Source organism: Arabidopsis thaliana (genome assembly GCF_000001735.4).
Source record: "Arabidopsis thaliana chromosome 1 sequence".
Classification (NCBI taxonomy): Eukaryota; Viridiplantae; Streptophyta; class Magnoliopsida; order Brassicales; family Brassicaceae; genus Arabidopsis; species Arabidopsis thaliana.
The window spans coordinates 2,327,013-2,342,148 of NC_003070.9; the positions used below are offsets into that span (position 1 = coordinate 2,327,013).

General features: G+C 35.9%; 5 protein-coding genes, 2 long non-coding RNA genes and 1 other non-coding gene across 12 annotated transcripts; 5 read left to right on the top strand and 3 right to left on the bottom strand.

Moving 5' to 3' along the window:
• Window positions 1–302: 302 nt before the first annotated feature.
• AT1G07560 (Leucine-rich repeat protein kinase family protein) lies at window positions 303–4,136 on the top strand. Its single transcript, NM_100630.3, has 13 exons — window positions 303–392; window positions 534–1,071; window positions 1,160–1,641; window positions 1,719–1,863; window positions 1,969–2,040; window positions 2,178–2,249; window positions 2,331–2,408; window positions 2,522–2,682; window positions 2,772–2,980; window positions 3,064–3,190; window positions 3,278–3,334; window positions 3,417–3,606; window positions 3,685–4,136. Exons 1-13 carry the CDS (start codon window positions 308–310, stop codon window positions 4,082–4,084), a joined length of 2,616 nt encoding a protein of 871 aa, NP_172236.2. The 5' UTR covers window positions 303–307; the 3' UTR covers window positions 4,085–4,136.
• Window positions 4,124–6,755, bottom strand: APK1A (Protein kinase superfamily protein). Of its 5 annotated transcripts, none has more exons than NM_202049.3 (7): window positions 6,493–6,755; window positions 6,156–6,269; window positions 5,602–5,918; window positions 5,385–5,520; window positions 5,140–5,282; window positions 4,911–5,034; window positions 4,124–4,826 (listed from the first exon to the last, which is right to left on the bottom strand). In NM_202049.3, exons 2-7 carry the CDS (start codon window positions 6,196–6,198, stop codon window positions 4,357–4,359), a joined length of 1,233 nt encoding a protein of 410 aa, NP_973778.1. In that variant the 5' UTR covers window positions 6,199–6,269; window positions 6,493–6,755; the 3' UTR covers window positions 4,124–4,356. The 5 variants fall into 5 exon arrangements, with proteins under 5 accessions (NP_973778.1, NP_172237.1, NP_001320609.1 ...); NM_001331710.1 differs by having other exon boundaries at window positions 4,174–4,826; window positions 6,156–6,250; window positions 6,493–6,726; NM_001331708.1 differs by having other exon boundaries at window positions 4,174–4,826; window positions 6,062–6,250; window positions 6,493–6,726.
• Window positions 6,756–7,320: 565 nt separating this feature from the next.
• AT1G04597 lies at window positions 7,321–7,587 on the top strand. Its single transcript, NR_138745.1, has 2 exons — window positions 7,321–7,404; window positions 7,466–7,587. It is a non-coding gene; the product is annotated as an other RNA (long non-coding RNA).
• Window positions 7,588–7,809: 222 nt separating this feature from the next.
• Window positions 7,810–7,882, top strand: AT1G07580. Its single transcript has one exon. It is a non-coding gene; the product is annotated as a tRNA-Ala (tRNA).
• A 1,582-nt stretch (window positions 7,883–9,464) lies between these two features.
• Window positions 9,465–12,379, bottom strand: AT1G07590 (Tetratricopeptide repeat (TPR)-like superfamily protein). The gene is made up of 3 exons (NM_100632.3): window positions 12,254–12,379; window positions 11,116–11,973; window positions 9,465–10,887 (listed from the first exon to the last, which is right to left on the bottom strand). The coding sequence occupies exons 2-3, from the start codon at window positions 11,467–11,469 to the stop codon at window positions 9,637–9,639; spliced, it is 1,605 nt and encodes a 534-aa protein (NP_172238.1). The 5' UTR covers window positions 11,470–11,973; window positions 12,254–12,379; the 3' UTR covers window positions 9,465–9,636.
• On the bottom strand, window positions 11,892–12,309 carry MT1A (metallothionein 1A; the record flags this gene model as incomplete). Its single annotated transcript, NM_100633.2, has 2 exons — window positions 11,892–11,973; window positions 12,254–12,309. 2 exons carry the CDS (start codon window positions 12,307–12,309, stop codon window positions 11,892–11,894), a joined length of 138 nt encoding a protein of 45 aa, NP_172239.1.
• Window positions 12,380–13,546: 1,167 nt separating the features above from the next.
• AT1G04603 lies at window positions 13,547–14,097 on the top strand. Its single transcript, NR_138746.1, has 2 exons — window positions 13,547–13,786; window positions 13,866–14,097. It is a non-coding gene; the product is annotated as an other RNA (long non-coding RNA).
• A 337-nt stretch (window positions 14,098–14,434) lies between these two features.
• Window positions 14,435–15,136, top strand: MT1C (metallothionein 1C). The gene is made up of 2 exons (NM_100634.2): window positions 14,435–14,646; window positions 14,772–15,136. The coding sequence occupies exons 1-2, from the start codon at window positions 14,591–14,593 to the stop codon at window positions 14,851–14,853; spliced, it is 138 nt and encodes a 45-aa protein (NP_172240.1). The 5' UTR covers window positions 14,435–14,590; the 3' UTR covers window positions 14,854–15,136.

Below are 15,136 nucleotides of genomic sequence, written 5' to 3' on the forward strand. Positions count from 1 at the left end.
ATGACACACACTTGTCAGATTTTATAATTCCACTTGAGAAAAGTCTTACCATAATCAAATTATTAGACAAATTATTTCGAATTTGGTTAGAAGATCGGTCCAACTCAATAGGTGGCTTATTGTTATTGGTATGTGAACGTTGACATATTTCCCGTTATGATCCGCCCCAAGCAGAAATATAAGTTAATAAATAATTATTTAACAATTCATCCGTTTTTTATATCCAAAGGTTTGATTTGGCATGTTTTATATTGCAAGTACATTGGCAATTCGTAATCCTTTTTTTTTTTTGGACAGAGGTGGGAAAATGAAAAACCTCCGTGGACTTCTATTGGCCTTCCTAGTTTTGTCTTTAGGCATTTCCGATTTTCTTCGAGCACAAGATCAACAAGGTATAACTTTTTTTGTTTCAGGTTTTCTTCTTTTAACTTTGACTAAACATGTTTCCTATCACAATTTAGTCATTAATTCAGTTTCCAAACTTATTTTTTTACCAAATTATTTCTCTGTTTTTTTTCTTTTGCCTTTATCAGGATTCATCAGTTTGGATTGCGGGTTGCAAGCCGATGAGTCTCCTTATACCGAACCATTAACAAAGTTAACATTCACATCAGACGCCGATTTCATCAAAAGTGGAAAAAGCGGCAAGATTCAAAATGTTCCGGGGATGGAGTATATAAAGCCATACACGGTTTTGAGATATTTTCCAGATGGAGTACGAAACTGTTATACTCTTATCGTCATACAAGGCACAAACTATCTGATCGTAGCCATGTTTACTTATGGAAACTACGATAATCTTAACACACACCCAAAGTTCGACCTTTATCTTGGTCCAAATATATGGACCACGGTCGATTTGCAAAGAAATGTAAACGGAACAAGGGCGGAAATCATTCACATACCAAGGTCAACTTCTTTGCAGATTTGTCTTGTTAAGACGGGAACAACTACGCCGCTAATATCAGCTTTAGAACTACGACCATTGAGAAATAATACTTATATTCCTCAATCTGGTTCCCTCAAGACATTGTTCCGCGTCCATTTGACTGATTCCAAAGAAACTGTTCGGTAAGCCAACTCAAAACCAATTGGTAATGAATAGATTGGTTTCCACTGGATACACTGTTCGGTAATACTTTCCATCCTTTCTCTTCAGGTATCCAGAAGATGTCCATGATCGTCTTTGGAGTCCATTTTTCATGCCGGAATGGAGACTGTTAAGAACAAGTCTCACGGTCAACACTTCTGATGATAACGGCTATGACATACCGGAAGACGTAGTGGTTACGGCAGCCACACCTGCAAATGTGAGTTCACCATTAACCATTTCTTGGAATTTGGAAACACCTGACGACTTAGTTTATGCATACCTCCACGTCGCTGAGATCCAATCCTTAAGGGAAAATGATACCAGGGAATTCAACATTAGCGCAGGCCAAGATGTTAACTATGGACCTGTTAGTCCTGACGAGTTTCTAGTGGGTACTCTATTCAATACATCACCAGTTAAATGTGAAGGAGGGACATGCCATTTGCAACTAATAAAAACTCCAAAATCAACTCTCCCTCCCCTCCTCAATGCTATTGAGGCTTTTATAACAGTGGAGTTTCCGCAGTCTGAAACTAATGCAAATGACGGTATGTCAGCAAAATCTGAGTATATATATACTTTTTTGTATATACTTAAGTGTTTTCATTCTGTTATTGTGTGTTAGTCCTTGCTATCAAGAGCATAGAAACAAGCTATGGATTAAGTAGAATTAGTTGGCAAGGAGATCCATGTGTTCCTCAACAATTATTGTGGGATGGTCTTACCTGCGAGTACACCAATATGTCTACACCACCAAGAATCCATTCCTTGTACGTCCATGGCTATTCGTAACATTAAAACAGTTTTTTGTTAAGCTCTGCATTTCGTAACATCTTACACTTTAAATGTGTGTTATGATCTTTAATTACCACCAGAGACTTGTCCTCAAGTGAACTAACTGGAATTATAGTTCCTGAGATCCAAAATCTTACGGAGCTTAAAAAATTGTAAGTATGAACACATTGCCAATTTTTTATCAAGGTCAAACACATACTCTGTTTTACCTGAATACTCTGTTTTACTTGAATACTCTGTTTATCAAGGCCAAACATATAATCAATTAATTCATTTTTGCATATGATAGGGACTTTTCAAATAATAATCTAACAGGTGGAGTACCTGAATTTCTAGCCAAAATGAAATCATTGTTAGTCATGTAAGTTACTTGGTCACTCATATGAATCACATTGCCAATTTATTATCCGAGTCTGTTGATGTTTATTTTTTACCTAGGCAGAAACTTAAGCGGAAACAACCTTAGTGGATCAGTCCCTCAAGCTCTTCTCAACAAAGTGAAAAATGGGTTGAAGTTGAAGTAAGATCTTCTCAACTATATTTAGTCTTCAATAGTTGATGGTCATTGAAATATGATATCTTAATTTGCAGTATGTCTTCACTAACACTTGATTAGCTTGTTTACAATACTAGCATTCAGGGAAATCCAAACCTATGTTTTTCCAGTTCATGCAACAAAAAGAAAAATAGCATCATGTTACCAGTTGTTGCATCACTTGCTTCTTTGGCTGCTATAATAGCAATGATCGCTCTGCTTTTTGTTTGTATTAAAAGACGCTCATCAAGCAGAAAAGGTATCTGTATCAAATTCATCAAACCAGAAATATTATTGTATGCATACATAATTATAAAGTGATTTCTAATTATTTGTGTATGGTTCTAGGTCCATCACCAAGCCAACAATCAATAGAAACAATAAAGAAAAGATATACATATGCCGAAGTTCTTGCCATGACAAAGAAATTTGAAAGGGTTTTGGGTAAAGGAGGATTTGGAATGGTCTATCATGGTTATATAAATGGTACTGAAGAAGTAGCGGTCAAGCTACTCTCTCCATCATCAGCTCAAGGCTATAAAGAGTTCAAAACAGAGGTTTCTTTGGCACCCTTATGAATTTTTATACATTTTTGTAAGGCTAAGTTGACGTATATTATATATTGTACATATTTGGATAGGTAGAACTTCTTCTAAGGGTTTACCACACAAATCTGGTAAGTCTTGTTGGATACTGTGATGAAAAAGATCATCTGGCCCTCATCTACCAGTACATGGTCAATGGCGATTTGAAAAAACATTTTTCAGGTAACACATGTATATTCTCATGCATATATCATGACAGAAATGCATCGTGTTGATATGTGACATTCATGTCTATGCTAATACATGCAGGTAGCTCCATCATTAGCTGGGTTGATAGACTAAACATAGCTGTTGATGCAGCGTCAGGTTCGTCATTTTCATTTCCTTTTAACACCACTTGATCAAACTTTCTATTGTTTTGTTAAACACCAAAGAACTTTGGAGACAGGTTTGGAGTACTTGCATATTGGTTGCAAACCGCTGATAGTTCATAGAGATGTAAAAAGTTCTAACATACTATTGGACGATCAATTACAAGCTAAGCTTGCAGATTTTGGGCTTTCTAGATCTTTTCCCATTGGGGATGAATCTCATGTGTCTACACTTGTTGCTGGAACATTTGGATACCTTGATCATGAGTAAGAATTTTAGCTCTTTCTGAAAACTATCTTCTCTACCGGTTAAAACAAAAGAATCATAATCATTTCGTCTTGCAGATACTACCAAACTAATAGGTTGTCTGAGAAGAGTGATGTCTACAGTTTTGGTGTTGTACTGCTAGAAATTATTACAAACAAACCGGTGATCGATCATAACCGCGACATGCCTCACATAGCAGAATGGGTGAAACTTATGCTTACTAGAGGAGACATTAGCAATATTATGGATCCTAAACTTCAAGGGGTCTATGACTCTGGTTCTGCATGGAAAGCTCTTGAATTAGCAATGACATGTGTGAATCCTTCTTCCTTGAAAAGACCCAACATGTCCCATGTTGTTCATGAGCTGAAGGAGTGTCTGGTATCTGAAAACAACAGGACAAGAGACATAGACACATCGAGATCCATGGACATTAACTTAAGCTTTGGCACAGATGTGAACCCCAAGGCACGTTAGTCTTTTACTCTTTACTTTGCAGCATTCATAACAAGCAGATATGCGAACGAACTTATCATTATGTTGATGAATCCTCATGTTACAAAGATCAAAATTAAATGTTTGTCGTAGTGTAATGAGAGGTGAACTGTATTTAAACAGAATTCTTACATTAAGAGAGACAAAAACTGTACATCCAGATTCCATTCTCAGGACATGATATAGGAACTTCATGTCCTGCAAATGTTTTACCAAGAACACTGAACACAGACCCAGGACGTGTTTAACCCTATTCAAACATACAGTGGCGAGGCTGATGGGCGAGGATAAGCAACAACTGTACTGCCAACAGCAGTCTGTCGAGCAAAACCTGCATTCACTTTTTTGCTGACAACACTGTCACTTCTCCTACGCATTCTTCTATCTGTTTTATCCATATTTCCTCCTATAGCAGCATTTAAAGACTGAATGTGTTCGAGGTGCGAAACAACCTCGCTCATGTTTGGTCTCAGCTTAATCTCTGTGGTGAGACATCTCAGAGACAGAGTAGCCACTTTACATGCTTCTTCCATAGAGTACTGGTCCTGAAGACGATTATCAATGACTCGGAATATCTTTCTTTTGTTTACGAGGTATGGTTTAGCCCACTCCACAAGGTTCCTCTCTCCAGATGGGCGGTTCTTGTCCACTGCTCGACGACCAGACAACAGCTCCAGAAGGACAACCCCGAAGCTATAGACATCACTCTTTGTTGTTAGATGACCTAAGGAAAATGTAAAGTGATCATTCATATGAAGAAGCCAATTCCAGAAAACAAAGATTTGACCAAAAAGGATCCGACACTTACCGGTTGCAAGGTATTCAGGAGCTGCATATCCGTGTGTACCCATGACTCGTGTAGAGACATGACTTTTATCACCTATTGGCCCATCCTTAGCCAACCCAAAATCAGAAAGCTTTGCGTTGTACTCCTGAGATTATGTACCAGAAATTTTCCATCATAAAGCTTAAAACTTTTGCAGTTCTGTCATGGCAATCATATCAAGTTATTAACAATGAGTAAAAGTTTAAATTACCGAGTCAAGAAGGATATTAGAAGTCTTGAAATCTCGGTATATCACTCTTGTCTCGGAACTGTGAAGAAAAGCAAGTCCCTTTGCAGCACCAAGAGCAACTTTCAACCGAAGTTTCCAAGATAACGGTTGGAAGTACAAACCTCCTGTAACCCAAGAAAAACAAACCTGAATATTCACAAACGTCATAACAAAGCTTTAAGTTTGACCTCAGCCTGGGATTAGACTTAAGAGTAAGGACGACATACTCCTGAAAAGATGATTCTCCAAGCTACCCCGAGGCATGAACTCGTAAACAAGAAGACGGTGCTCATCCTCTAGGCAATAACCAATCAGCTTCACAAGGTGACGGTGAGAAAACTGACCAAGGTAATTCACTTCAGCCTGCAAAATCATCAAAACTGAAGATTAATGAAAAACAAACAAGAACCAAAATTGGCATATTTTAACTTATAGCATTATTACCAGCCACTCCTGGTGACCTTGCCAACCATCTTGGTTAAGCTTTTTGACGGCAATAACCAAACCCGTGCCTGGTCTTGAGGCAGTGAGAGACTTCTCATCAATCCATCCTTTGAAAACACAACCGAATCCACCTTCACCAAGCACACTGTCTGGTCTAAAATTCCTGGTTGCTGATTTAAGCTCAGCAAAGCTAAAACTCTTGAGATTTGGAGACTGTAAGATCTCACCCTCAGTTCGAGGGCTTGGTCTTACAGACACAGACGAAGCCTTGCTCCCAAGACTTCCTATATCTTTGGCGTCATACTTCGTACTCGCTCCTAAGCCAACCAAATAAGAACAAAAAAAGTATTAGTTTCGTCATACATTCGAACCAAATCTGACAGAAACACCTAAAACCCTAACCTCAGATTGGAAAAATCAAAACTTTAAGGTAATGAAACAACAAATCTAAGTACTTTGCCTTGACAGAATAACAGAGGAACAGAAGCCAAAAGATTCCTACGAGAAGGCTCATAGTTTGTGATAGGAAAAAGCATTTGAAGTAATGTGTTTACCTGAGCTCTCAGCTTTGACCTGAGCACTCAAGCAAATCCCCATGATTGAGTAATTTCAGAGAGAGAGGGAACCAAGTTGGACACGCTTCTGCAATCTTCTCACAATATATCACACTTGAAGATAAGAAAAAGGTAGAAACTTTTAATCAATGGAAGCTGGAAAAGATGAGAAGGAAATCAAATTGGTTTAAAGGAAAAGATTTGACAACTAGTAACAACCCCAAAAATGTATGCACACTTTAAAGCATATGACCAAGTTCATCAAATCTCTTTTGCCGATTTAAGTAACCTAACAACTAACACATGAAGAAATAATTAAAGACAAATTCTTACTCACCTTTTTTTTTTATCTTCTTTGTTCTGAGCCAAGAGATTGAGAGAAGAGAGTGTGTGAGAAAAGCCTTGTAGTTGGGTGGTAGCATTAATGGCGGATCGGTCCCGCCTTTCTTTGTTTCTCTTTCTTTCTATCAGAAATCAAAAATTATCCCCACTTTTTATTATTGTTGTCATTTCTCTAAATCGTTTTCGTTTTAGCCTTTTTGGTACTACAAAAAAAGAAGATATGATGATGAAGTCAGCATAGAAAAGATTAAGCCCTTCACATCACAGAAGCGTGTTCAATCGCTCTCAGCCGTTGGATCTGACGTTAACATTGTATTGTAGTCCTCCATGTTAAAGCTCCAGCTAGAGGACTTAGGCTTGGCTCGGTGCGGCTCACTTAACGTTAAGCTCGTAACGTTAATGCAAAAACCAGTGTCTTGAAAATTCGGATTAGTATAGGCTTTATTCAAATATCCTTTTCTATAAGATTTAAAATTATTTAAATGAATTTGTAGCTACTAAAATAAAATAAACAAAATATGATTTTTTCTACATAATTAGTATTATTTGCATATGTGAAAAGAAAAAGAAGTATTATTTGCATGATGGAATGAGACAATGTCCGTGAGTATTAAGAGCATCTTTCCAGCTAAACCCTACGTACGTTGGTTCATTCATTCAGATTATTTTTCTTTTTCGTGTATCATGCATGGGATACTATCGTTGATTATTACACTTTGATGAAAACCACAACATGTGTGTGATGGTTCGTTGAAATTTGAATAAAATACAAAACTTAATTCATTAGGGGACTGGGCCCGTTCTATACTCGTATATCGTCCACAAGTTTTGAGGTCTTCTTCGATAAGAATTAACATATTATTAAATCCAGAGAGGAGACCGACAAAGATTGTCATTGACTCGATGGTTAGTCCTACATATATCTTTTAAGAAAATTGACTAACGCAACTTCAATAATCTTACAGATGCTGCTGCCTTATGTATGGATTTGAATTATGCTCACGAGTTAAAAACACTTTACACTTATTATTCACTATAATTTCTCTAAGGACAACAATAATGCCTCATTGTTGAGCTTTTCTTCGCCTTGTATTGCTTTTTTTTTTACCATTGTAAAGTTTATTTGCCTTTCTAACTTAACTGTCAAATTTTGATGATCGAGATTTTTTGGTCGGATTTTATCCTCTCACAAATCGCCGAATTTGATTGCTATTCATGAAATTCAAATTATGGAAACTTGAGTTGAGATAGAAAAAGTTTCCAAACCCGAATAAAATAATATATACGGTAACTTTATTTAACAATGCAAGTAGGGGATGTAGCTCAGATGGTAGAGCGCTCGCTTAGCATGCGAGAGGTACGGGGATCGATACCCCGCATCTCCATCTTAGCATTTTTTAATGTTTTTAAATGTGTTTTTACTCTTAAACAAATTCTGTTAGCTTTGAAAACAATGGAAGATTATGATGGAGATGTGGACATGCGGTGATAAAAGAAAGAGAACATCTTTGAGTAGCAATTGTAAATTGAGAAATACGTTGTTATGATTTTTTATTTTTTTTAGGTAAAATGTGAAAAAATTTAAGATTTTATTACGATACTAAATAACTTAAAACAATTTGATGTTGTATTTTATGAAAAGAAATTTGTCAACCAAACAAAATGAAGGATATTTGGATCCGATAGTAACGATTGATATACAGAATTTAGTGGCATAAAAACTACTCCCTCTGTTTCTAATTAAATGTAATTTAAAGGGTTTTTTATTTTTTCAATATAAATGTTGTTTTGATTTTTCTATGCAAACATTAAATGTATTTAATAGATTTTAACCAATTATATTTTATATTATATTTTTTTATTGGTTGAATTAGTTATAATTAATAATGTTTTTGTAGAAAAAAAATAAATTAAATGAAATTTATATGTTTTCTTAATTTGTATGCAAAAACCTTAAACTACAAATATTGAGAAAGAGAAAGAGTATTAATTTAGAAATAAATCTAGTTATATACAGAGTTATTAATTCCCAATAATTTTTGAAGAAACGAACAAGTAGTTCCTATATAATCGACGGGAGAACATGGCATACTCTTTTTCCTTCTTTTTTTTTATTAAAAAATATGTAAATCCAACCGTCGACAATATTTTTTTGTTTATATAGAAAAAGAGTTTTGATGTAATTTACCATTTTGTCTGATTTTGGATGTGACAGTGTGAACGAATATTCGACGGTTTGACTTTTGCTAGTTTGACCCATCGGAGGGACCCCAGAGAGACAAAGGTCCAATGTCCACGCAAAAGCATGTCCGCCACGTGGTGTCGCGTCGGTACAAAGCTGCTTTAGGTGCACGGCTCAACCAACCAACCAACGTACGCGACTAGCTCAGCTCCCTTCGAGCCCGTGACCAAGTAAGTTAACTGTATACAAAAATCCAGCAACAGCATTTCCCATAGCCAATATACATTACCTCTTCTACCGTTGAATCATGTTGCTCACGAAACCTCTATTACTTTTTTTGCCTTTCTTCCAGCTCAAAAATGATTTCCCCATCACCATCTTTGGGCTTGTTCTCAGCTTTTTCGGCCCATATGAATTCACCAAATTTTATTTCTATTTTCAGGCTAGGCCCAACTTAACCCAAATGAATAAATAATAATGAAGCCATATGCCCAATTGGCCCAATGCTCCTCCTTCACGATGGCAAGTGACTCAATTTTTACAACGGTGGTAAACGAACGAAGCCAATGCGATCTTCGATTTATTCCGCCGGGATCTCAGATTCAGAGACTATGAGAGATGGGAAAATGTTTTTCCTTGCTTTGAATGGTGCGAGAAGAATTTTGGGGTTTTCTTAATGAAAACTTAAACATTTGTAAAGAGAGTGATCAAGACGACGATGACAAATAAGAAGAAAAACAAGAGTACATGGCTCATCGTTACTTCTCTTTAATGGCTTGTTCAACTTCTTGCGGGAAATGTTGGGTTAACTAATAATACTTTTGCTTTTTTCAAGTCTGATTTTTAATTGTAAGTTTACGAACAACTTCTTAAACTATACTTTTACGAACAACTTCTTAAACCCACAAGTCACTAACTATCCAATCAATCAAAAAAATTGGAGCAGACTTGATTGTGTCAGGGCTTATATTGTTCGACAAGTTTCAACAAACTGTATGACTCAGCATCAGGCCTAGCTCCACCTAGAACCATCCTCTTGAACAGATTAGGGTCATACACTTTAGCCTTCACATAAGCTTTGAACAGAGCGTTGTACACAAACGCATACCTATTATACTTTGCATTCTTCACCTCTTCAAACAGTTTCTCTGAGTTCTCTACATCACCTTTCTCTGCAAAACACTCTATGATCGATAGAGTCGTCTCCAGCCACGGCGTTGAGCTTCCTATGCTTTTGCTCGTCTTTAGATTCAAACCCATCTCAATGTTTTTGAGAGCTTCCTTCATCAGTTTGGCTTTAGCACATCCAAGAGCAAGATGTCTATACGTTATGGAATTAGGCTTAAACCCGTTTCCTGTCATCTCGCGGAATACACCAATTGCCTTCTCTATCAAACCGTCCTTGCAGTATACCGAGAGCAGAGAGTTGAATTGCTCAGTTTCTTTAAGTCCTTTTACGTTTTTCATCTCTAACCAGAGCTCTTCCGCTCTATCAAGGTTCCCTACTCGAGCAAACGCTTCGGTTGCCAGTAAGTAACTCTTGGATCTAACATGATGAAACCCTCTTATGACATTCCACGTTCTCGCTAGCTCTTTTTCTTTCCCTAAACGCCCATATAGAATCATCAATATATCCAAGGTCGACCAATTATCCCCTGTGATAGATTTTTCTATTTCCTCGGTATAGGCTTCTGCAACTGTATACAATCTCGCAACAGCATGTGCCATAGCCAATATACAGTAAGACACCTCATTTGGCTCAACTCCCGCTTTCTTCATACCATCAAAAGCCTTCAGCACCCCATCGATGTTATGTTCATTAGCCTCAAGCTTCATCAAGATATGATACGTTGAGACATGAGGAGTCGCCTTGTCAGCTTTCATGAGCGCAAGGTCTTTTGCTATTAGCTTTCTTCGTCCGGGAGCAGAGTTGCGAATTATAAGACGGTTGTAGACCAAATGGGAAGTACGGTAACCGAGTTCTCTCATCTTCTTCATATACTCTAGCGCAAGCCTTATGACACCTTGGTCTAAACAAGCAATCACAAGGTTGTTGTAAAGAAGCTCGTTCTGAAACTCTTGAGGGACACGGGTAAATAGCTTTTCTCCTTGCGAGACGCCATGAAGTTTGACTGTAAATTCGAGCAAGTAAGAGTACTCTAGCTCACCAAGACGGTAAGGTCTTTCCCTGATTATCCACTCCATCAACTGAATCAAACATACCAAAATGTTTCAGCTCACATTCAAGAGTATCTTCATCAAAAGAAACTCATTTCTATCAAGTAGCATTCCCAAATTACTCATCTGAATTCAAACTGGCAAAATCACATTGATACAACAATCCTGTACCAAAAAAGTATCTAACTTTTTCTAAACTATTCAGACCCATAAAACTGATTCTTCGTTCAAAAGAGAGAAGCAAGTAAGAATTCGAACCTCAAGGGCACGTTTGTTTCGTCCGAGTTTCCTCAATCGATTAATGGCGTGATAAACATCTCCACCATGAACTGGAAACCCATCACCCATCCAGCTCTGTAAAGCAGACCCAACAGTTACGCCCTTCGGAAGCTTCTCGATTCTCAAAGACAAACACTTGTTGGGCTCCTCTTCTTCTTCCTCCGATCCGATACATGTCTCTTCCGGAGATTTCTTCGAAGATATTAGGGTAGTGAGAAAGCTCGAAGCTTGGAAGTTAGTTTGATTCAACGCAGGTGAGGCCACGCAAGTTGTTCGACGAATTGCCTGAACGAAATATTCTCGTTGCCTCATGAGAGCAATAATGGATCTCATCTCTTCTTCTTTTTTGGGACCTTACTGGCCCGTAACCTTTTAACATTAACATATAAGGCCCGATAAGAATATGGTTGACTTCTTCTCATATGAATATTTACTTAAATTGTTTATGATTAATTTAGCTGATTGAACTTAAATCCTAAATAAAAAACGGAGGAGACATATACAAATCTTAGTAGTCACAAAAGTCAATGTCACATAAATATTTTTTTTACGTTACATATGAAAACATTACACAATCACACCATTACCATACATAGGAAAATACAAAGCTGGGAAAAGTCAAAGCTTAAGAGAGTTGATACGCAACACAACGGTCACGTCTTTATTCCAACAACACACACACATCTCTTAGCATAAAACACATATTTTCCCCAATTTTTCTGCCATATATATGATTTTAGACCATAATAATTTCATCAACAGTTACAGTTTGACCCACAGCTGCAGTTTGATCCACAGCTACAGTTGTCGCACTCCTTGTTGTAGTTCTTCTCGCAACTTTACCACACACAAATTAATCAAACAAACAAAAAATTAGTAATTAATATGATGAGATTAAAGATTAATCAACCACATGCATCTGATCAGCATATATACAGGATAGGCCCGAAGTGTTTTGAATCTAAAGTAAACAAAACTAATCTTTTGTGTCTATTCACAAACACAATTGTAAACGAAGTCATAAGAAGAGTTTATTGAATTTTGTACCATGAAGCTCGAACTACATAGTCTACATATATGCATATAAATGTAAAGAAGAGAGAATCTAGGGGTTTACCTGCAAGAGTCACCACATTTGCAGGAGGAGCCACATCCACAGTTAGAATCTGCCATTTCTCTTACTTCTCTTTGATTGATTAACTATTGTAGTTTCTTCTTCTTCTTATGATGCTTTTGTGATTTCAACCAATGGGAATGGCCACTATTTATAGAAGAAAGAGAGAGATTCGGATTATGTCCACCATACACGTGGCATTTTCTATTTCCGCAAGTTTTAGTTACGTATATGACATTGACAAAGTAAGATAAGAAATTGTATATATGAGATATATAATTGGATTGCTTTTTATATAATATAATCTAAATAAATTTACGAATAACATCAACTTGCCCATCATTTTCTATTTATGTTAGATTTGTTCCAGCTTCATTCAAGAAAGTAATTTAATGTTTTATTGAGTTTTAGCAAGACAACAGAGTATCAAACAAACTAATAGAAAACGTCAAATTATTGGCGAATATGTAAAAAAAAACAAAAGTCGTACACGCAAGAAGAGTAACTATCGCAATTGGCAATTGTAAACGGCAGCCGACCAAAAAAAGAGGCATGCTTCATGCCTCTTTTCATTTCCTTACTATATTACTTTTATTTTGAAAAAAAATGTTAATATTTATATCGTATTAATCATGTAATAACAGTCAAACGTTACAAATATATTCATATTTTTTCAGATGTACACATCTTATATAGTAGGAGAAACATTATCCTTTCACCTTTCTTTTTCTGAATCTTGTAATAATGTTATCTTATGCGTCAGGAAAACTTATTTAATGAGAAATATTTTCCTCTGTTTTGAAATCTTCTTGTGGTCATTTGGACGACGACCCAGGACATGGTCTACGCTCTTCTACTACTTATTAATATTATATATGAGTTTTTTACGATCCATATATTAGACCATGTATATGGGTGATATTTTTAGAGTATCACAAGTCCAAAAATTATTTTTATATTAGTAAAGCAATTAGAATATGTTTGATCAGTATCATATTTGTCATATCAGTATCATCTGACGTGGTTTCTTCTGATTGGTCACATTTGATAAAAGCAAAAAATCTTATATATATTTATTAAACAAACATTATAAATAATACTAAAAAATTTCTTAAAAATATTTTGTAAGTATCACCTATGAACATGCTCTTAGATCAGATATCCGTTTAAAGATTTTTTTAAAAAATGTTGACACACAAAAAAAGTTTTGGACTAAGTGCCGGATGAAAATTGAAATCATAAAAAAAAAATCATATTTTTTTGGTAGCAATTTTGTGTGTTTGATTGCATTTGTTGAAGATTCAGTCGATGCATGCATGTGTTGTTGAATTCGAAGTTAAGATTACGTAACTATGGAATTAGTTATAGTTTGTGTATGCTTTTGAGCTTGATATCGAAATTTTGGTAGGTGGAGCCGTGAAGAACATTTTCCATTTTGTCCCAAAGAAATTCTGATGATTTTGTGGTGTTAAGTCTGTCGATGAGCGACTGATTTTCTGAACAAACCTAATTTGTCTCTGGTGCCGAAAGTTTGGGTAGGAATATAAACTTTTTTCCTAATTTTTACCCAAAAATTTAAGAACCACACAAACCTGTTAGTCTAACTTCTTAGGAATTCACGAACGTCGCTACTTTACGTAAAGGGAAATAGAAGGAATAAATCGTAGATGGGGTCATTATATAGAATGGTAATTTGCACTAGGGTTGGGGCTGGTGTTTTAGTTGGCTTCTTGCCCCTTCAAGGTCCTGAATTGGTGAATTTACGTTCCATCACAAAAATATTATTTTTTGACTTCCTAGTTCCTACGTGCCGGCCTCGTTTTACTGATCAATAACTTGGCCTATAATATCAAAAAGTGGTAGTGGCATTTTTATTTATTTAAGATAATAGACATTTAGATTATATAGTTGCAATAATATAGAGTTTTTAGTTAAGATATAGGTTTTATACATGTTGTCTTAAATAGTTAAATTAAAAGATTATTTTGTAATCTTGTCAAGATAGTGAGATTTTTTTGGATATTTACTCAAAATCTGCCGAAATTAGAAAATCTATATCTAGAGGGATTATATAGTCCAACAAGAAAGCTATATGTATATCTCATATACAAAAACTTTGCTAACCCTATCATATACGAAACTAAAACTTACAGGAAAATATAAAATATATATAGGGAGGTTGACAAAAGATAATATATATATATAGGAAATGTATGGTGGATATAAAACCGATATTTTATATTCTTCTATATATACTGGCCATTCCCTTAGTTGAAATCACATAAAGCATCAGAAGAAGAAAAAGAAAACTACAAAATCAATCAAAGAGAAGTAAGAGAAATGGCAGGTTCTAACTGTGGATGTGGCTCCTCCTGCAAATGTGGTGATTCGTGCAGGTAAACCCTAGATTCTCTCTTCATTAACTTATCATGCATATATATCTAATATACATGTGGTTACATATTCCTTAAGATAAATTTTTGAAATCTTATACTTCTGTTGTTTTTTTGGTATGACAAAGTTGCGAGAAGAACTACAACAAGGAGTGTGATAACTGTAGCTGTGGATCAAACTGCAGCTGCGGGTCAAGCTGTAACTGTTGAAGAAATTATCAGCATGGTCTCAAACCAAGGAAAATGGGAAAAAAATGTGTTTTATGCTAAGAGATCTTTGTGTATGTTGGAATAAAGACTTGGCATTGTGTTGCGTAATGAGTAAGAGTAACTATTAAGCTTGCTTGACTTGTTCCTGCTGTGTAATGTTTTTATTTGTAACCTAAATCATAAATAGTATATGTATTCTTTTGCGTTTGTATGTGTATATGTCTCCTCTCTAACGAAAACCATAATTTAAAAGGCTATACATATTTTCACGTTTTGACTAAAA